General features: G+C 37.1%; 1 protein-coding gene across 1 annotated transcript in view; it reads right to left on the bottom strand.

The window, feature by feature from the left end:
* Window positions 1–22,457, bottom strand: part of BMT2 (base methyltransferase of 25S rRNA 2 homolog) — a 29,400-nt gene extending 6,943 nt beyond the window's left edge. Inside the window, exons 1-3 of the mRNA XM_030238184.2 lie at window positions 22,282–22,457; window positions 9,814–9,955; window positions 2,811–2,984 (exon numbers count right to left, since the gene is read on the bottom strand). Of these exons, the coding sequence (XP_030094044.2) occupies window positions 2,811–2,984; window positions 9,814–9,955; window positions 22,282–22,432 (467 nt within the window). The 5' untranslated portion in view covers window positions 22,433–22,457. The remainder of the gene's footprint in view (window positions 1–2,810; window positions 2,985–9,813; window positions 9,956–22,281) is intronic.
* Between the last annotated feature and the right edge of the window lie 271 nt (window positions 22,458–22,728).

The raw sequence follows: 22,728 nt of genomic DNA, 5'->3' as shown, positions 1-22,728 counted from the left end.
TGGCATCTCCAAAATATAACTTGTCATGTTTCTGGGAAGGGCTCAGCCCTGGAAAGACAGATAATTGCAAAAAACTTTCAGAAACAGAGGTGCAGAGCCAGTGGAATAAAACCAAGCCGTGGCTGTACTCATAGCAACAAAGAATCAGAAAGAAAAGCAAGGCCTCAAAGTAGCAGTAAGAGATGCGGGCTCTCTGGGCTCCTTCTAGACTCCCAGTAACCTACCAGAGAGAGGATGTTGGAAAAGCAAGAGAAAATGTCTTGTTGCATTTGGCAAAACAATGGCAAATTTAAACATTTTGCTTCTACATAGAACAGAAGATACCCAGGGCACACTTCTCTCAAAATACCAGTATGACCAAGGCAAACAGTGCAACAATTTTTTTAAAGTCAAAGTTGCAAATATTACCAAGCTGCCTTGTAAGTCAATCAGTACTGAGTGAGTTTTCAGAATGAAGATGAAAGCAACAATTTTTCCAGACTTGGAACAGGAATTTGGATACTGTGTAAGCAGATCCTAGTAGCCATAAATCACAAACATAGATGGAAGTCAAATCAGAGATCTTTTCCCATATAAGGATAGTGGTTTCTCAGATCAGTGTATCTCCCTTAGCAAATGGAGACACTAATTGCAGATCCTTCGTCACTCAAACACAAAAATTATGCCTGTATGAATGCTTACATTCTATATGAGAGTCTAATAAGGTAACAACAAATCAATGGACACATGGGACCATATGAAGCATAACAAGAGGAAACCGGATAAAAAAGTGCAGAGAGGACTTCCCATAAAAAAGAGAGAGCCTCTAGAGGTCTAAGCATGTTCCCTTTAAAGTGTTCAATGAAATACTTGTACAGATTAAAATTAAGCAGCAAATCCCAGAAGCCTCTAATTTCCAGGACAGCCACTTCACCTATGCTACAGAGAAAAAAAATCACTATGATGTAGTCTGTCTTCCTATTTACAAAAGCTACCTTATTTATATGTATTTATATATTACTTGAGAGAGGATTATATGTGGGATGAACAGAATCATTGTCTTCACACCTACCAGAGTAAAACAAAGAGTCACTGGCTTAGTCATACCGACAGACAAACCCACACTCTTGTAGTGTTACAAGAATGACCAGAATGGAGTGACAGTCTTTAAAAACTGTGTGTAGGTTCCCCATATCCCTTGTACCATCTTTGAGACTTCTCTACTAGAGCAGTGAAGACATGATAAAGCATTTCAAGAGAGATCTCTGCTTTGTGTAAGATACAATCCATTTTCTTTCTTATAAACTCTGTAATTTCTCCTGTAAGGCATCAAGAAAAAAAAAAGGAATTTTGATTTCTCTGGGCAGTAACTTAGACCAGTTATGCCTTTTTGTTCAAGGTCTAAATGGCTACTAAGAACTTACTATCGTTTGTAGCTTACTCAGGTAAATACTATAAAAAATTTGCCTTTGCCAGGTATGTCTTATGAGGTGTGTATATTTTTAAACTTTTGAGAAAGAAAATAAAAATCATCAGCACTCACTATACTAACAAATACTTTAAAAAATAATTTATAAAACTTCTCTATTAACTCTATTAACTTTCTGTACACATTAGAACAAAAGGGAAGTCTACAAACAACTGGTAGCAAGAAAGCAGGTGAAGTTAGCTCTGCAACAGACACTATAAGCTGCAGAAAGTATGAAGACAGAGATCAAAGAGAGACTAAAAAGATGCAAAGAGAGAACCAATGTTTTATCCTGACAATGCCTCCCACTGGTAGAAAGCTTTAGAGTAAATATGATCACCAAATCTATTGATTTAAACAAACATGAGAGACACAAGAGACACCAGCTCCTAAGGACAGACACACCTACTAATAACATTAGTAACACATCATTCTTTCCCTAACTCATCCTACACCTAGCTTCAAGTAACTGCTGATCACAGCAGACATGCTACAATAAAGGAAAAAAACCTCTTTACACAACAGAAAAAATACTATTGCAGAAAGTTCTAAGAACTAATCTATAAAGAATATGGAACAAGTCATAAGTAAAACTTTTATAGATTCTATGCTTATGCATTCATTATCTCAATGCACTTGCAAAATATGCATTTTTTTCCATCACACATGGAATAGTCACAAACACAGCACATTATTTAGGAAAAAAAATGGAGGGCGGGACTTCAGAAATAATAAAGTTAGTCTTGAATGCCAAAAATAAAATTCTTGCTTGAGTGAAGGTCACAAACAAAATTAAAACTGTTGTTTGGAAAATACCTCAAGGATACTACAAGTTCTGCAGAGCCAGTCATCAGAAAGCTAGCACATTAAAAGTTAAGGGCTGTAATTCCAAATTGCTTTTGAAGTATGTAATTGGAATCAAGAGTTTCTCTGCAATTATTTATGAAGAGAAAGTTTTAAGTACTCTGATATTTACATTTGGCACTTAGTACGTACATAAGCAATTGACTTTTCAACAGTGCTGAACAGCCATTAGATTCTAACTTAATTAACATCTTCCTTATTTCACCTCAAGGTTTAATATAAATTGCATTGCACACCAATGACATACTAAAGTGAAATTGCTTTAGCACTACAATGAAGATGACTAAGTTGTCATTCTTGAGCAATTTTTTATGGCATTCACCAAAATATACTATAACATAAACAGTTCTTGAAATGTGTATATTCACATAAAAATTGCCTTTCTTAACAATTAAAAATACATCAGACTGATCTAACATGTTCTGGTGGAAAAAAACATCAGGGTAAGTTTTAACACTCAAAAAAGAGGAAAAAAAAAGTCAAAATAAGTTAAACTTACTCTTCTGTCACAGCTTCATGATTTGTCAAGCCAAAGTTTGGCAAAGGATCTTCAATCTTGGGAGTCTGAGGAACATTTAAAGCTGGAGTGGTTTTAGAAGCAAGAAGTGCTCTTTTTTCATCTTTCTCAAGTGCTTTTCTTTTTCCACCATTCTGAAAATATTCTCGGCATACACTGAAAAGACAAAAAGAAAAATTCCCCAGGAAAACTGAATGCTCTTGTTAGTCACTATTACAGCTACGATACATACCAGAGTGTTAAGTGATACAAGTGCTGTCAGCTTTTAAACAAATCTGGGGTTTATTTCAACTTTGATAAATCAGCTTTAAAAAAGATGTGATACATCTAACAGTAGGAGTGGTAGGTTGGTGGGTTCCCCCCCTCCCCCAAATTATGCCCTAAGTCACAGCTAAGTAAATAAATTAAAATTTTTTTTATTGTCTAACTAATTTTTTTTTCTGCTGTCTTACATTTGGAGTAAGACAGCAGAAGTCTCGTCAGAACATTACCAGAAGGTAAACTTTAGCTCAGTTCTCCACTATAGTGCAGAGTTATCAACTAGCTCCCTGTCAACACAAGGTTTTGAAATGTGTCTTGCTGGCACATAAACTAGGGGAAAAGAAACCTAATCCAGATTTATGCACAAACTTACATTTTCATTGAGTTTGACTGGGCATTTTCTGTTTTAAGTAACAGACAGTAGCTGTATTACTGTCAAAAACTTATTTTAGTTTTCACTTTTCCCCCATACTTACTTGTTTTTCTCATACATACTAGAACAAAATACTTAATCATACTTGAACAGAAATATTAGCCAGTTGAAAGAAATTAATGTTAAAAAAGAAGTTAAATAGCACTTGTGTTCTTCAATCAGTAGTCAACATTAGTGTATGAGAAGCAAGCATTGAGTTTGAGAATAACTGAATTTCATCCATAAAATATAACTAGAACTGGAAAAAAATTGTTGTTGAGAAATTAAAAATGCAGATTTACCCTGCACAATTCAGTTTAATTATATTTACCATACAACTATTTGCAGAGAAATTTCAAGAGAAATAATACTTGTTTGAATGTTTTCTGAACAACTCATTTTTATGATGCTTTCTTGAAATTCACTCCATTTTCCTCTAACAAAACTGCAGAGGTTTGAAGGAACATTCCACAAAAAATAAATTCAAGTGTAGCTTAATAATATCTTATACAAAGCTGGAACAAGATAATGACACTTCACATCACAGATTTAAGGATGGACACACTGGTATAACGGTGGATTTAAATCACAAATTTAGTGACAAAGACTTGGAAAACACAGGGCTAATCTAAGGTTTGGTGATATTTTATTCATCAAATATACCCAGTCTCTTCATCACATAAGATGTGATGGACAACAAAAAGATGTGATGGATGTGAAGGACAACAAAAAAAAATGTAATTGAAGTGTCATTGAGTTTCTTAGATGGAATCATACACAAGGTACAGATAGAAATAACTTTACCCCAAGATATGTAGGAAAGAAGCTCCCTTGAGTCAGAAATTTGGTCTAATCACAGAATGGGTCAAGTCAGAAGGGACCCCAGAGGGTCATCTGATACAAGCTCCCTGCTCAAGTAGTGTCATCCCAGAGCACAAGGCACAGGATTGCATCCAGAGAGTTCTGGAATATTTTCAGTGAGGAAGACTCCACCTCTCTGGACAATCTGTTCCAGTGCTCAGACACCTGCACAGTAAAGAACTTCTTCATCTGTTTCATTTAGAACTTCCTGTGTATCAGTTTCTGCCTGTTGCCTTTTGCCCAACTGGCTGGCATGACCAAGCAGAGCCTGGATCCATCCTCCTGACACTCTCCCTTCAGATACTGATAGACATCGATGAGGTCCCCTCTCAGTTGTCTCTTCTTGAGATTGAACTGGCCCAAATCCCTCAGACTTTCCTCAAAAGACAGATGCTCCAGTCTAGGCTGCAATACCACCAGACATACCAGACTGCAAAATTACAGCAACTCCACCCATAAGAGACTGCATATATGGAGAGACAACAATTCTAAAACTAAGTATAACAAGCCAGTCACTTAACTTAGTAGGAAAAACATTTTAAGAAGATCAATAAACAATGAGAACCCCAGAAAAAAACACTTGCAATATTGCTGGTATACTAATTAAAGCATATTTTACACATTGTATTATTTATTTATAGGCATATGATCAATTTAGAACTATTAAGTTCTGTGTATCAATTAGTCAAAGAAATGAAACTTGGAAAGAAAAATCTTTTTTGACCATTTATCAGCTACTGCACCATTTTGTTAGCATCCTGCAGTCTCTATTTTCATTCTGAGTCTTTTTTTTCTCATTACGTATCTTAAAACATCCAGAATCAACAGCAGTTTAAGTAGTGTTGCACTGACATGTAAGACATGAGAAAATTCTCAGCCTTGGAAGAATGTTTTTTTTTCCTTCTCAACTATTCATGTTATCAACCTTTTAATTCCCTAGAAGCTGGTATGCTACCCAGCTTAACACTTAATGAGCACAGGAGAACGAGCTACTTGTAAAGTGTGAATTCCCCTTGTCACTGAGAAGCCACTTCTTCCTCATTCTTGGTACTGATGCCAATGAGTGTTTCTTCCATCTTTCTACCCCTAACCATGTCAACTGAGTTCTCATAATTCTATATTCTTCATACCAGACCTTCTTCATTTGCACATAAGACACTACCAAGTCAACCACAAAGGGAAGCATCTCTGACTTCTTCATTTTCCCTGGTGGAAAACTGGCCAATGTCACAGGAAGGCCCAAGAATGGATACAATTCTTCACATTCAGATCCCAGGCAGTTCTGCATACTGGTGCAGTACCACAGGGTACCAAAAAACTCCAGCCAAACCCACCCAGTCCAAACAAAAAACCCTCAGATTACCCTGCACTTCATAGCCACTGAGGGTTATCTTCCCTTTACACTTTTCTGACATCACAGCCTTTCTGGCATGATTACTACACAATGCCCTTTTGGCTCCCGAGCTCTCAGTGGAGCTGCCTATGTACTCCCCCTGCAGAAGTGACTTTCATACTTCCTGTGGGGTAACAGCAAGCACATGGGCACTCACTGCACTGGTAGCTGGCAAAAATAATGCACTCTGTAGTTTACCCCAAGATAACATGCTGATGTAGCCAGATGTTTAACTTCAAAGCCATTAAAGCCATAATTGATCACCCTGGTTTTGAGTCTGCATTTAACTTAAGACTCTACATTTAACAACTGTCTCAAGTAAGAAACAGAGCATCTCAATTATCTACAAAGCAAAACTTAAGGGATCTATTTTATAATTCTAAAAACTGACATGGCTCCACTTTTAACTGACAAGCATTCTGTCTCTGATGATACAATATTAGCTACACAATTAACATACCTGCTCGTGAAGAATTCTGCAATGTAAATGCTATCTGAGCTGATACTTGCTACAGTTCACAGAAACTGGGAAAAAAACATTTCAGGTCTAAACTGTTTCAGTTTCCTAGATGAGAGACAGGAGGGTTTCTGGGTGAAGTGCGAAGTTAATGTCTGCTTTAAAAAAGAAATAAAAAAAATCTTTGTATTTCCTCAGTGAAACTTATTTTCCATATTCCAAATCTTAGATGATAAATAACCTATTCCAGTTGACTCCCCTGCTCTGTCTGCCAAATCTGGCACTTGTCTTTGTTAAACTTCATATAGTTGGTGATTGCTCAGCCCTCTAATTTGTTGAGGTTCTCTGGAGAGCTTATCCCTTCAAGGGAGTTAACAGCTCCTCACAATTTAGTATCATCAGCAAACAATGTGTTAGACTGGCATATCAATGAGGACACTGAACATTGTCCTTCCCCATTTTAAATGGCTCCCCTCCTGCTGGTTCTGCCACCTTCCTCAGGTCCAGTCTCCTTGCAGTCAATTGCTTGACTAATTGCAATCATCAAAGAATCTGCAAAACAGTGTGGAAGGGACTTGCAAACACTCGTTCATTTGATCTCCCAATTACACAGAATCAGCTTTCCAGTTCTAGCAGAGATCTGTTATTCTCCAAGATCCTCTAACAGATTACTTAGCCTTCTCATTTTTTGACTAGACAGCTCCAGTTTCTAGAAAAGAACACCAAGGCTTTTGTGGAAATTAAAGAAGGTTTTTGATAATTTCTTTATCTTTTTTGGAGTTGAGCTGCTGTTTCTTATCTTCTAAATGCAGTGGCCAAGGCGATATTTTCACTAAGAGCAATGCTAAATTGAGTCAGAGTAGTACTTTACATTTCTTGTGGACAATCTCATTAACACACTTAAGTATGATATTTGCCTCTACTGCAAAAGTATCCCATGACCACTTCATATTCAGTTTATGGCCTACTTCAGAATCCAAATAGTTTTTTGAAAGACTGACACAATCAATTATTCCCTGGCATTTATTTGTAGAGCTGATATTTAATATAGTAGATAATGTCTAAAATAGTTTATAACTTCAGTAATTTTAATTCTGCTCTCAGAGTGACTGTTCCTCTCTCTTTAGTCTCATTTCCAAATTTAATAAATACACTTTACTCTAGCAGACTGCTAATAAAAGTACTAATTAGTTATGGATACAGAGACAAACTCTGACAGAATTCTTCTCAGTAAGTCACATTTTTAAGATAAGCTTCTCACATCTATTCTTTGCAAATGTTTTCAAACAGTTCTGTACTTGCCTGTCATTAATTTCATCAGAACTGTATTTCTTTACTCATTAAACAGTCAAAAGACTTTTTAAAAAAATGCAGGTCTAGATAGTGTTTTGTCATGATAATTAGAAGAGAAGATTTTATTTTTTGCTCTTTAAAAAAACAGTCAAGTCAACACAAGTCTTAACACGGAGGCAAAAGCAACAGAAAGAAGCAAACCTGCTGGTCTGGCTTATTCTGTTCTAACTAGAACCAGAACAGGCTGGCATTCATTGTGTGTACAAAGGTTCACCAGCCTATCTATGCCAGCAAAAATGAAAGAGTTACAACAATTATTCTGGGTAAACGCTATCTTAACTTGTTTTAAGTTTTGAATTGTAGTATAAATGAAAGAGAAATAGAAGTATTAATTTGAAAATACCACTTGTGACTTGCTTTCAATTTTTTAAATGTATATAAAGGAAGGAAGGAAGGAAGGAAGGAACAGTTGAGTGTTGCCCAGGCTTTTTACACCACCACTCAGGGGATCATAAACCTGGATCTGAAAGTGGATAAAGTTTTAATCCCTCTTCCCCCATCCCTCATCCCACTTAACAGTTCTGTAATGAGTTCCTGAAACAATAAACAAAATTGGCTCTACATAACTCAGCATATGGCCACCAGCACAGTCTTATCAGGTACTACTTTCCATTTTTTACGGTTTCTGGAGTCTGGATACATGTTCTTTAAATCAACACTAATGAAGAAGTAAACCAGTAAGTTTTATGTCATCTGGTTTAAGAGTTAATATCAAATTTTTTCCAGTGTTTTCAACAAAAAGGCTTTTGAAAGAAAAACAAATTGTTATTCTTGATCCTGAGAAGTATGCATAGCTTCTCTAGTGGTTATTCTATGCTATCTGATTTACTTTATCAGCTCCTAGGAGGATACAAGGAAAATGAAGGAAAGAACAAAAACCACAAAGTCTTTTGTACTTCCCCCCCCCCCTTTAACTAATGGAAAAAACACTTCTCAGTTTCAGATCGCTGAAAAGATCGTCCTTCAAATTAAAACAAAACTCAGTCTCTTCTTTCTTCAGGAGGCATACACTGGTGGTTCCAATCTATTTTCAGCATTCCACTCACAAATTAAAATTCATCTAATATGAAACAGCTACCTTCCTGCTGTCATGGTAACACAGTAATAAGCATTGAGCAAAAGCGTTCACCTAAGTCTCATGCCAAGTTCTCTTGCATGCAATTCTGCACCCAGGCACAAGGCGGAGTTACAACAATGGGACCTGCCACCTGTCGGGCATAACTCTTGGCCCAACGTGGGAGAAGGAACATAAAATTGCAGAACACAAAGATAATCTGATATGTTCTGGTATTTATCAATCCAGGCCTCGGGATAATCTGAGAAGTTAAAAGTACTCTCTCTTTTTCTACTAATGCAAAAACTCCTGATCCCTTTACTTTGCAAACTGAAAAGATACGTGCTTTATCTGCAGCTTTATGCCAAGACAAAGCACTTTAACGTCTCTTAGTGGGTGGATTATCTTCCTAACATGAGCTCAGGCTGCAAAACCCAAACTGGACATTTACTACAATGTTTCCTGAAGTCATTCCCTGCCCAATGGCAAGACCATTGACACACTCTCTTCCCATTTAAATCTCAATAGCATTTTGTTTTATTCTGCTGTACAGATACTGTGGTATGGCTTGGATGCCAACTGTATGCAGGAATTCTGAATGACCAACATCTATTTTTACTATTTTCCTCAGGGACTAAAATAGTTTAGTGCCTCATTTCATGACTTTACAGTTCAGATAGCTCAACAAAAACTAGATGTTTATGACTATTAGGAATTTTAGAGTTTCAAACACATTTAAAACAAGTTTCACAGGGGTAAAGTCTGTCACAGGAGATTAAGAACTGAAAATTAAGCACCAAAGATCTGCATGTATAGATCAAACACTATTATATGTATAAATCAAACCTTGAAAATTAAACTTCACTTACACTCACTGAATTTATTCAGCTTAGGTTCAGAAGCAAGGAAAGTTACTTCATAGGTTTATTTGCAAACAGTTTCAGTATTTGAGAAAAAAAACATGTTTGTTGAAAATACTTCAATAAAGGATCATCTAATAACAAAACATTTCATAAGCTATTTCCCTAGTAAGTTGGAATGCTAAGAAGGTATTTCTTTAAGAAAGCAATAAATTATTAATATGCTATAGGACAAATGTTAAATATTGGCAAAAAGTAAAAAACAATTAAGCTTTGTAATATAAATAATTGCAAGTAAAAGCCTGCAATTGTGTGTTTCAAATGCATTATTTACCTGCAACACCATTCAATTCGGCCTTCCCCTTCACAAGTTTTTGCCCAGTGATTATCTGCAAGGTTTTTCATTGCCACAGCATATTCACACAGAGTTTCCTCATCCTCACAGTGCTCACGCCAGATCTTATCAAAGTCTCCCACTAAACAAAACAGAACAAAAAAATTGCACATCAGATACAAAGTCTCTCATTAACTCCACAGCAAAATCCCCATCCAGTTTAAGAGTTACAAAATGCACCAAGAGCTTACTTTACCTCCACAAAACAAAAACAAATTCTACTTTCTGTAGTCATAAACACAGTACTCCAAGTTTTGGGGCAGGAAGGGGCTGTCAGGTACTTGAGAAACTAGAAATATCAGTACATGGATTATGTTCTGTTTGCTCTGTGAAATTAAAGTCCCTGAAGTTTTGCTTTTAGGTTTCTGTGCATGAGCATTTAACACAACAAACATTTTAGAAATGAAAGATTTAAAGGTTTCTATTAGCATTCACATCCATGGCAAGTACTGTATGACATTACATGAAAAAGCCATGAAAGTTAATCCCACACTATAGATTTCTTTGGGTATACTGAAAAAGAAATTGAAACTCTCATTGACCACTGTCTAATCTAGCCAGGCCCAATAAATTAGCTTTTAGAGATAGTACTGAAGAATCAAACCAACTATGATCAGGAAATCTCAGACAAACTCCTTTGCTGATCTCTGGGGACAGACTTATTTCCATGCTCCTCACCTCACTGAAAAGAAGTCTTGCAGGTTAAGTTCTGGCTCTTCAAAGTAATTAAACATGATGATTTTCCTTCTTTGCTATTAAGTATCCACTTCTCCTAGCCTGCTTTACATAATGCACTGCTAAATAAAAACAAGAAACGCTAGTCATGGCTAGCCCCATTTCCTATACAGCATGCAAACCCTTGGTGTACCTTACTGAAAGGATTTTCTGCCCTAAGAAAGATGCTTTCCTGGCATGATCTTCACTAATTGCTTTTGTGTTTCTTAACCACAAATGTGTGCACATATCTACAATATATGCCAATTTGCAGAATAAAAAATATGTACTGATTTTGAACTGACAAGCTAATACAGCTTAAAATAACTTTTCAAGAACATAGCTATATTTTAAGCTTTAACTTGGACAAACAACTTTTCATAACATGGTTCCATCTTTTAGCATTTTTATATGAGAAAGAAATACTTTGAAAGTATATCAGCCATAAGCTAATAATAAGTGTCTGTAAAGCCTGAAAGTAGCTTACAGTATGACCTCTCCTCATGCCAGTAAGAGATTGCTGTTTCTAACACACTTACGGCAATTTCTTTGATGCACTTTGTTTCAATTAGCTGTAAATCAAGGATTTTTTCCAGTGACAACCTTTTTATTTTTTTCCTCCTGTGCAAAGCAACAACAATCCTCACCTCATTTGTCCTCCACTTACAGAAAGACTGGCCCCGATGGACAAGTATAGATGTATACTTAAAAGATTTAAATCAACCATCCAGGTTACTCCCTACTTAGGTTTGGTTTAGGGAAGTCATAGCAATTTTCAGAAATAAGCATCTAGTACACTTGTACAATCATCAAAGTGAGTCATGTTTAAAATGAGGTGTTTATACTCCCTAGTATGAGATGGCATTTGAGATGGAAGGGAGTGGCTGAAATTTAATGTTACCAAAATGGGGAAGCTGTGCAAGAAATTATGCATTCTACTTGCTATTCAACAAGCATATATGAGAAAGTTATTACACTGAACAAAAAAAAAAAAAATTAAAAAAAAAAAACAACCCAAAAATCCCCCCCAAAAACAAACAAACAAACAAACAAACAAACAACAACAAAAAACCCCAAAAAACCAAAAAAAAGAAACAAAATTACATCCCTCAGAATTTTCCAAATGATCTAAGTTCAGAGAGGTATGCTTTATAAGAAATGGTGTAAGCAAGGTCACCAGCTGACCACCAGAGCAGAGCAAACACCCAAGTTGCAGGCAAATCCCCACAGGGGGTTCTGCTAAAACCTGTGGGGCACTTTCCCAGAGCTTTCAGGAGAGCCTTCTGTAGAAATAAACATGCAGAACAGGACATACCCTACTGACAAAAGAGAGCAGAAAATGGCAACAATAGTGACCTACCTGCAAAGGGGGCAAAACAAATACAACTCCTAGCAATCGAAGCACTAGCAAAGACTGAAGTGATTCTCAACAGCAAATGGAATTCTGGTGCAGCTTAGACAAAGTGTTGTAATTTCTCCAACACAATACTCTGAGTCCTACTGCATGCTCCAGACAGCTGTGAAATGCTTCAATGACTCGCAGTTGCTAGAGACTTGTTTGAATACGTGGCCAATTGGAAAGGTAAAAAGTAAATGAATGAACACTTACTGAAGGAAAATATCACAAATAAAAAATCTGAAATTTATTACTACTCTTTTATTTCAATACTTATCTGGTCTATTCCTGAAGCAATTATTCTATTTTCAAATACCCCTTTTCCTTAAAGCTTAAGAAATAAGAGAGATGGGAAAGAAGAAATATGCAAAGACCAGATGTTCTTAACTAGCCTCCCCTTAGTAACAGCAAAATAGTGATGCCTGCTAAGAGCAAATCCTGCTCTCAAAGCAGCTGCTGTAATTTCCTTCTGAACAAATCACAGATTTGCACCAGTCCCTGGAAGTCAGATGAGGGTTAAGAGCATCCACAGATAAGGGGTCTTAAATTGAGACATACAGCAACAGACCCAGAGCTGACTACCAGCACATTGGGACATGAACTTTGGGTTACAACAGAGCTGCCTATAAGAGTAACAGCTTCTTGGCTCTGAGCTGAAATGAAAATAAAATTGAATTATACAGACCATGAGGAGAGAGATGCAGAACAAAAGTGAAAAATTTATCACAAAGCAATTCTGTCACACATCCTATATTAAGTCAATTCTGTGAGCACTTCTGGTTTATTTTCATTAACCAATACAGAGATACAGAAATTGTGTACATGGGACAGATGCAGCCCTGCTTTTTTATGACAAGCATTGAAACAGAAGAAGGAAGAAGGCAGATATAACAAGGAGAGGACAAACTTCCACAAGATCACAACTGACAGCGAAGGTAAATATGGAACAACTTCCGGTTGTTCCAACAATCTTAGACAGAAAGAGCTGCTTAAAAGAAAAAAAAAGTTATTTCCTCATGAAATGTACAACTAAGCCTAAAGTTCATGAAGTTCATGCAAACTACAGGAAGAAAATCCATGACAAACTCTATATTCAAAGATGAGATTTCTAACTCAGGAACTCCTAGACCACAAAATCACTAAAAGACAGAATGGTAAGCAAGCACAGTGATACTCCAGCAGCATTTTTCACTTATTCTTGTGTAAGTATCTGCTGTTGGACCACTGTCAATACTGATTTTGATGTGATGCCCATTTCTCTGCTTTTTCATGGATACAAGCTCCAAACAACTGCAAATAATGGGTCATCTTAAGGCACTGGCACCGTTGTGCAGGGCCTTTCAAAGGGTCTGGCATCTAATTTCGTATGAGCAAGTAGCATGGCAGTGCATTGATCTGCTGTGGTTTTTACTCCCCCATACTTTAACATAGTGAGCTTTGAGAAGACACAAACAAGCACACCAGATATAGGAACTTTAAATCCAGAATCATGCTCCGATACTGAGTTGAAAATGCAAACTATCCTTCCTATCTGTTGAGATTTTGAGACAGTGACTACAAGTCTTGAAGCATTCAATTTCAAACTGATATCCAGAACACAGAAAAGTTACATGCTAATTTTTTTCAATCAGTATATTATAATCCACTGTGTCCTAATTTTTCAAGCAATACATTATAATCCAGGTACAAATATGGCATTAACTCTAGAGTTTAGAGTTAAACATTTATTTATTAATCAATAAATTTTTGCTTATGTAACCAAACAGGCAGTAAAATATGCAGGAATGTTTCATGACAAAACTAGCAGTTACTAGAGAAAAAAAGATACATAAATTCTTCTATTAAGCAATCAGTAGCTGTAAATTAAATAGTAGTTTGTAGGCAAATATACTAGACTAAAAAGAAAAGTCTTGAATCTTTGACCACATCCTAAAGTTAATATTTGATTTTGTGTATTAAACTTTTCATACTCATGACTGTACCATAACATAAAACTGAAGGCACTAAACACTTTACTTTACGTTTACAGATTACCTTTTATGCAATTTAAAACCTCTTTTGAGTGCTGAACCTTCAGAGATCTTCATAGGCCTAAGATCTCCATCAAGGAGCCAGTATGCCACTGTCCAGCTGAAAAGTTTGACTGGTAAAACTAGCTCATAATAAGAGTTTCACATGCCTCAAAGCACTTCAAAATTATTTATTATGCTACTTCAAAATTATTTAAAGCTTGTTCTATTTTATTCAGAATTACCTAGAAATTAAATAAATAACCTACTCTTTCTCTTGCAGGTTAACTATTCCTTTAAAGCCAAGAATGTCAAAGCCCACTGCTTCCTAGAATTCTGTCACTGAATGAACGACTGATCGACTTGCTCTTTGTAACACAGACTTTACAGTAACAAAAATCCAATACTGCTTACCTAGAACAGATGAATCCTTCTAAGTAATTTCCACCCACATTAATATTGCCCACAGAATAGCCAAGTCATAACCCTGAACTCAACCACAGCTGTATCAGCAGTTGCTGAATACTGTCACACAGAGAACAGGCCAGGCACGTATTAGTTATTTTTAAATTATCCTAATTACAAGATAATTTTAAATGTGGGTAACAGTAAGAGACCAATGTTAGCTAAAGCTTTCAACAACCAAACATATTTTTAAAGGAGAAGAATCATACTAAATTAGTAAGAACTCCCCTAGCTCCACATTTATTTACAAGTCTTTATCAGAGGTTCTAAGATCAGCATGAGAAGATCAGGTTTGCCATTCTTGGTGAGACAAACCTACATCGTAATTCTCTCCAGGTAGTTTGTTACTAAGAAAAAAAAATTCCGCTTTCTTCCATCCCATTAAAAAAATTTATTTTAAAAAGTCATTTATTTGTAGAGTGTTAAATTGAACTGTCATTTAAGGTATGCTTATGAAATAAACAAAAAAATAATTAGGCAGTTTTTCTTCAACTTCTGATAGAACAAATCATGTCAACTGGTATTTTAAGAAAACACAACCTTTTGTAATATAAAAGAAATAGAGCTCAGTTCTGCTAAAGGCAGTATTTTTCATTTTGGAATGGGATGAATCCAAAACAAACTGATTTGAATAATTCAGTTTTATCAAGCTATAAAGGCAGTATTTTTCATTTTGGAATGGGATGAATCCAAAACAAACTGATTTGAATAATTCAGTTTTATCAAGCTACACAAGAGTTACCACAGAGTTATAAAAGTACTATTTGCACCTACAAGAAGAGATTTGTAATTACTATTTTCCATAAGTCCACTGGTGCTCTTTGGAAAAACAGTGCAGTCATCTCTGACAATCTCAAAACTAACTATAGAATATTTCATCCATCACCAAACAAGACCTAGCATATAAAAAGTTAACTGGCACTGATACTGTGCATTTAAGTCTTCATGTAATGTAATGCAGGTTACATGTAATGCAGGTTAGATCTTAAGTAACAACTTCCTCCAAAAAAAGAAATTTAAAAATAGTAATAATAATCTAAAAAAAAAAAACCTAAAAATCCCAGAAACAAACAAACAACAAAACCAAACAAACAACCCTCCCATCAAAAAACAAAAGAAAAAACCCCTTGAGGAGAAGGGTAATTATTTCCTTCTGGGAAAATAAAATTTTCTCAATTCAAGGTAGCTTTAATTGGAAAAACCACAACAAAAACAAAAAGAAGCAAGCAAAAACAACAACAAAAAACAACCCTCCAAAAACCCCCAACAATGCCTCAACGCACCAAAACCCACCCCCAAGTGTTTCAGGGTTTAAAGTCTTCTACATACTGGTAGATAACTGAGTAGTGTAGAAAATCAGATTCAATCCACTCCCTTTTCAATACCTTCATTTAACAATACACTGCTTTTCTATTTTCTCCTCTACCAGAACTTTGGCTGTGGTAGAAGAGAAAATAACCTCAATATACATAACAACAACAAAAGGCAAAACTAAAATCGACATGTTAATATTTGCACAATATTAACACTACCTTAATAAAAATTAATAAATTCTCTTCATGGTAAAAAGGAAACCTATCCTCACAATTAACAAGTGCCCATGACAATGCTGGATAACTTTACATGACCAGCTGCTTGCCTAGCAAGATTTTTGAGGTTTTGGTTTTTTTTTTTTTTGTTTGCTGATGGCAGTGCACTGCAGAATGAAAAGAACTGATCTCATTCTCATCCTCTTAAGATCACCTCTCACTTGCTGGAAACAGTAAACTAGCTTCTATAACATGCTAAACAGTAAATGAGGAAAGCAGTCCTAAACTGTTTACTAGGCTAAAACTGAAATCAAATTCCTATTATTATCTGACAAAATTTCCTCATTAACATTGTCAGTTGAGATTTAGCTGTACTACTAATGTATGGATGCTGTGACAATGATAAGAAAAATTAATTACATGAGGAATATCAGCAAATATTAGGACATTCATAATTTTCATTGTATACCAAATAAACTTACTGAACATCTGTCTTACTAAATGCATATTCAGCACTCCTTGCAAACGACATAAGGGAATTTTTGGCTTCTCTATTTTCCAGTTTTACATGTCTACATACAGAACATGAACTTCAACTTGGACAAAGTTCAAGCAACCACAGTTAATATTTTCCTTTTCATGTCTGACTAGTATTGCTTCACATTTCTTAGGAGTTACCTCAATTATTTCAGAATAAAATATTTTTTAAAAAATCAAGTGCAAAAAATCTAACTAACTTTCTCTATCTTAGTATCCTCCAACCTACATGGCAAGGATTCATTTGACCAAATGAGGATTTCTACATGTGGCCTCCCAGGTAAACTTACTATCCATCTGTTTACATGAAACAGACTCTGAGGGCCCAACTGACATTTCAGCATCTACTGGAGGTCAGCTTAGATCACTCTGAAGAATAATTTGTGTCTCTGCTATAAATCTCTGATGGCCATCACAGAAACAGCATGTATGTTATAGTTTAAGCAATTACTGCCCCCAGGTGTTGGATATACTCTTCTGGAAACTTCATTCCTCTCCTCTTTCCCAAACCTGACTTTCTAGGATGGACTATGTGTTGCACCTTAACACAACCAACACAGACATGAACATGTTAATAGAAGCTACTGATTTTGGTAATTTTTGCAAATGCAGGAGCTGAACTTATGCTGATGCATAGGTACAGATTTCATTATGCTGACCCTGTAACAGGAACACCATCTTCCCTGCCAGGGCAGCAGGGAAGGTGTCATAGACCTGTTTGTTCAGTGAGTGCAAGCCTATGCTGTAGCCAGTACATTTTCAAATGTACAGGCTAACTAAATGATAGCAATAATTAAATCCCCCAAAACGTAGATCTTACGTGATTTCTAATGAAAGCCTTGTTGCAAAACTGTGGTTTGCAAACTGTAAGGGCAAACACATCTTAATGGTCATGTCATAAACTAGAATCAGTTTTCATTTTAATTAAATAAAATTTAGTTTCTACTGCTGGAAAATTCAACAGTTAGTATTACAAAATGTCTTCCTCTTCCAAGAAATTATTCCAAATGGTAAAACACATACTATTACTTTGAAAACTTCAGTTTATTTCTACTGTAAATCAGTCATATTTAACAAAAAGGAGCAACAACTGTTAACTTATCGTGTAGAGTTCAATGACAAAGTTTTTCCTGTCCTGTGAAAAATGACACCATTTCAAAATGTTTCCTGTTTCACATTAGGAAGAACTTAAGCTCTCTCATGGTTTTTCATGAAAAACATGAGACGAAGAGACCATGAAACAACTGAGTTTAGAACAACCCTTCTATCTAAATGTCTAAACCACTTACCGACTTGGATTACTTAGTATTATCAGGCAGGGTCCTGTAAATTTTCCCTGATTTTCTGAAAAAAACTTTAAAAAAGTTCCTTTTCTCTGATGTTTCAACAAATATTTCTTTTAAGGAATGAAACTGCCACCTAGAAATGTTTTTGTCAGCTTCTGTGATGTGATAACTAGTAACAGGACAAACAACATTGCTGTGTGATTCTCTAAGCCTCAGCAGCCTTAGCAGGCATATGTTAGGAGAAATGAATTGTTTTAGCGAACATACAGGAAAACATTTCACAAAATACCTTTACAGATACCTCAGCAATTTTTTTCACTTGTACTTATTACAGAATTTTAAGGGAAAAGTAGTCTTGTAAATCATCTTTCAGACTATACACAAAACCATCTATAACTGAGGGTTGTGCTACAGAGAAAATGTTCACTTGATAAATACAGCTCTGCATGACTACAAAGGTAATAAACAACAGTGAAAAACAGGCTGCCTCTGTATCAGGGAAAGGGATTTTTATCCCAGTAAAAATTAAACCTATTTACTTACTACAAGCAATTGGAAGCAAACAAACATACATCACACAGCAGATGTTCAGCAGATCTTGCATAGTTCCTTAGGAACCACTAAATCAGCTTTTACAGGTCTGTCATTAAGGCTTGACATGCATCAGCCTACATGCAGCATATGAAACATTCATGCACATATGCAACTCGTACAACACGCTCCAGCCCATGGCTGCAGGTGCCCAAAGGATGCATAGAGGAAAGCTCTGTAAAACTTGGGGTCACCTGTGGTGCCAAGCAACAGAACCAAAAGGAAGTGACTAAATCAAACATTGTTTTTGCCCCATTTCCATGTAGCAACAGAAATTCAAACACTATGGAAAATCATAGTTTCTTTACTTTCTAAATGCTTGTGTCAAGCATCCAGAACCACTGTGAAATTTCTGATAAGTGAATAACTCACTACTTGAGAGCAGTTTCAGTTTTTGGATTTTACTGTGAATGACTCTGTTTGTATAGGAAGCAGGAATAAAACTAAAAAAACCCATGAGCTTTATACTAATGAGAGAGACTCCTAAGTGAACATGTTACATCTCAGAGCTATTCTCACTTACTATTTTCTTTATTATGAGAAAGTTTATAGGCTAACCTCAGGAATGATGATTATTTTTAGGAACTACTATATATGTACTGTTTCTCTATCACTACCTAAAAGTAGCCTGAAACAACTTCTCAATGGTTTGCTGCTTTAGTTGACACATTCACTCAGTGTGGACAAGAACCAATCACTTTAATTTAAAACCTACACTCATTTGGTAAACTTCATTAAATAATTTCAAAATATCACACAGAATACTACTGCAGAACCCACAGCAGAAAAAAGAAGTAGCCCATCCTACAATTTCAAAATACCAAATCTGCCATGGCATTTATGATGACTTGCTACCCTTTATTTTCTTATTAACAACAGAGAGGGGAAGAGAAGGGAAGGGGAAGAAAAGGAAATAAAGAAGAATGAAAAGAAGAAAAAAATGGAAATATTCTCACTGTAAGTCATACTGGTAATATCTAAACAATAGAAAAGTACTAGTCACACAGCAAAAAACCTAAAACTGTTGAAGAAAACAAAATAAAACGTACTTCAGTGCAAACTTAAAAGCGTTTCAGCTACATAATTTAAAAGATGGTAAATGCTTGTCATGAATGGCATGGGGCTGTGATATGACACGAGGCACAGTACAGAACTACATATAAAATCCATGCACCATACTTACAGGTATAAGTGATTCAGTAAGTGCAGAAATTAAAAAAATAGCCAAGGTTCAGCTTTGATTAATCTCCACTTTTTCACCAGGAAAAAAAAATCAAAATCAAACCCTTTACATGACAGGGTGACTAAACTTTATTCTAGTAATTCCCTAGTAACTGCAAAAAATTTGCTGCAATGCTTCCCTAGTTAAGAAATATTGCTCTTGCACTTCTAATAAGTATGCAACTTCTTCAAAAACATGTTGGCTTGCAATTTTGGAGCATATTGTCACTTTTTTACTGGCTCATCTTCAAAAAAGAAGGGAACCATTGCAGAAGATGATACAAAATTTTAACAATGGTGCAGTTATAAGCAACTCAATTCTGGCTTGCCCGTTACAACTGCCCATTGAAACACAAACCTTGATAACATCAGCAAGGCAAATGAATTAGCAAAGAAATCAGCTTATTAAAATCAAGTTCAAATAAAATCTATCAACACACATCTCAGTGTATCAAGGATGCATCTATTTCCTTTCAACACTTCTAACAGAAGACAGTAACTCAGGATCACATTACAATACAAAGGGCTTTCTTAGACTTATCTACCCTGTACAAAATAATCATATAGCTTTCAGAATAATGAATATGATTTTTCATCTACCAGCAAAATTAAAATGGGTATCTACTTTTGCTTCTACAGACAAAGCACTGAAGTCCAAGCAACAGCAATTCTAGCAGTTTGCTTATTTAGACAAAATGGAAACTAGCTTCATAGAACTCTAGTAAAACACAAGAGGAGACAAAGTAGAAAAAGAGAAAAAAAAGACAATAAAAGATTGCAGAATAATGCAGAATTATGTTTCTGTTTCATATGCAGGTAAGAACACTGAATTGTGGAGTCAAGAGGCTTTTCCTGTGTAAAAAGCTGTAAACACATAAGCAAGGATGAAGGGATTTTGCTCTTTGCTTTTCTATACTCAAGCCATAATTCAAAATGTATAGCAAAATTACAGACAACTTACTGATTTTTTATTTCTATTTAACAAACTGTCAACTTTAATGTTGTCAGGATAACATACTTGCCAGTCAGCATCACCAAGTACTAGAAAAAAGAAAAAATTCAAGAAAACACCTTTCAGAGATCAAGCATGTCCTGGTATAACAATTTCAGAATGACATTAAAGGCATTTAAGAAGGATATTCTCAAAGCTGCCTTTAGAAGCAAAGGCAGATGTAGGTAGAAAAGACTCCAAAACTAAAATTCTTAAGCTGAAAGAAGCTAACATAGGAAGTAGTACTGGCTACTAAGCACTAGTAACTTGTAAGGACCACCTGCTATTGGATGAGTAGGTAATGGGTAGAGCGTTTCTTGCGGCATAGATGTGATGAATTGTTTGGTTCTAACTCAATGAAATGGTTTTAACTCTCAATGAAATGTCCTATCATGTTGCCCTTTGGAGTGACTAGAAAAATCATTGTAAAGTTTTCACTAATGCATGATTTACCAGCCATAGGAAGTAAATAAAAATGCTGTTGGCTCTTTCACTTAACCAGCTACACACAACTTACCCTTGAGCACAAACTTGCTTTTTGCTAAGAAATAGACTTACAAAAACTTCCTCCTTATTTAGGTTCTCATCTAAAAAAAATTAAATTAAATCAGTTGCTACAGAGATTGCTCATTAAAAAAAAAAAAAGTTAACAAAGCCAATCCTTGTCCGTCTTAATCTACAGGTGCTCCGAAATAACACAGAAACATGAACTGCTAAAAGCTGGACTACTTTGCCAGGACTGGAATGTTTAAATATACTATATTCATTCTCCCAACATTTGAGTGAAGTGAGATCCTCCATTAAGTTCTGCCTCACCAGGGCCAAAATAAACAGAGACTTTTGATCAGTATCTAGATAGGTCGGTATTTATGCCCAAATCCCATGAACTGGTTCCAGGGGAGATTTTGGGAGTCCAGAAGGCAATATGACCTTGTTTCTTTAACAGAAGTGTCATATGCAAACACAGAGGAGAGGCAAGAACTTGTGTCTACAAGAGGAAGAGCTCCCATTTCATGTGTGCTCTTCTAGAGGTGAGCTACAGGCTCACTAAAAGAATGGATGGATGAATTTTCTGTGACCTGTGCTAGCATTTCAGGGAGGTTTTAAAGCATTCCAATACCACCCATAAAAACCTTGCATAAGGGCATTAATACTGACGACAAAGTAGATTTTTCAAAGACTATGAATAATTACAACAGCTTTACCCCAACCCCTTCAGTTAGTGCTCTTGCCTGAACTACTGCGCTACGACTGAAAGATAGGAGGCACAGATAATTCACAAAGACCTGTGCCTTTCCAGATCACCATTCAATCTCTTTTGGCATTCATCATCTACTGTTCTCACGCCTGCAGATCCTCAGTTTGGAAAACACTGCTATACGGCCGGGAAGCTCCCTTCTCGGCCAGGATGGGGGCTCCGCTGCCAACAGCTCCAGGAAAGCGGCACAACCCCTCCGACCGGCTGCCTTCGGTGGAGCTGCGGGCAGCCGACGGCAGCGGCGACCCCGCTCTCCCGGGAGGAGCAGGAAGCGAGTGCGGAGCTGCTCCCGGCCGCCCTCCCCCGACACCGGGCCGGCCCGCCGCCCCCCACTCGCGGGGGACACCCCGATCCCCGGCCGGCGAGGGCAGCAGGGCGGCCCGGCCGGGGCGGCCCCCTCCCCCGTGTTACCTTCCCGGTACTTCTTGCGCAGCCGCCGGTGGACGCTCTTCACCACCCCCGACAGCTTCTCCTGCTCTAGCTTCCGCTCCTGCTCCGGGGGTGGCGGTGGGGTAGCGGCGGCCCCGCCGGGCCGGGGCCGGGGCTGCGGAGCGGCCTCCATGGTGTTCCCGCTGCTCTCCGCGCACCGCCCGGCCCAGGGGGAGGCGCGCGCCGTGCCGGGGCTGCGCCGGGCGAGCATGCGCGCACCGCCCCCGCCGCGCGGGCAGCCGGGACATGGAGTCCGCGCGCGCCGCCCCCCGCTCCGTGGGCGCGCCCCACGCCCCCCGTCCCGGCACTCCCGCTGTTAGCGGCCCGAGGTGTGGGGTGGGTTATTGTCGGCTGAACTTCCCATCCGCACATCTGGAGCTGGTCACTCCGCCGTGCTTAGCAAAGCAGTGAGGCAGAAAACACAGCGAG

This window comes from Serinus canaria, chromosome 1A (genome assembly GCF_022539315.1).
Source record: "Serinus canaria isolate serCan28SL12 chromosome 1A, serCan2020, whole genome shotgun sequence".
Lineage (NCBI taxonomy): Eukaryota > Metazoa > Chordata > Aves > Passeriformes > Fringillidae > Serinus > Serinus canaria.
This window is presented reverse-complemented; position numbering and strand designations above follow the sequence as displayed.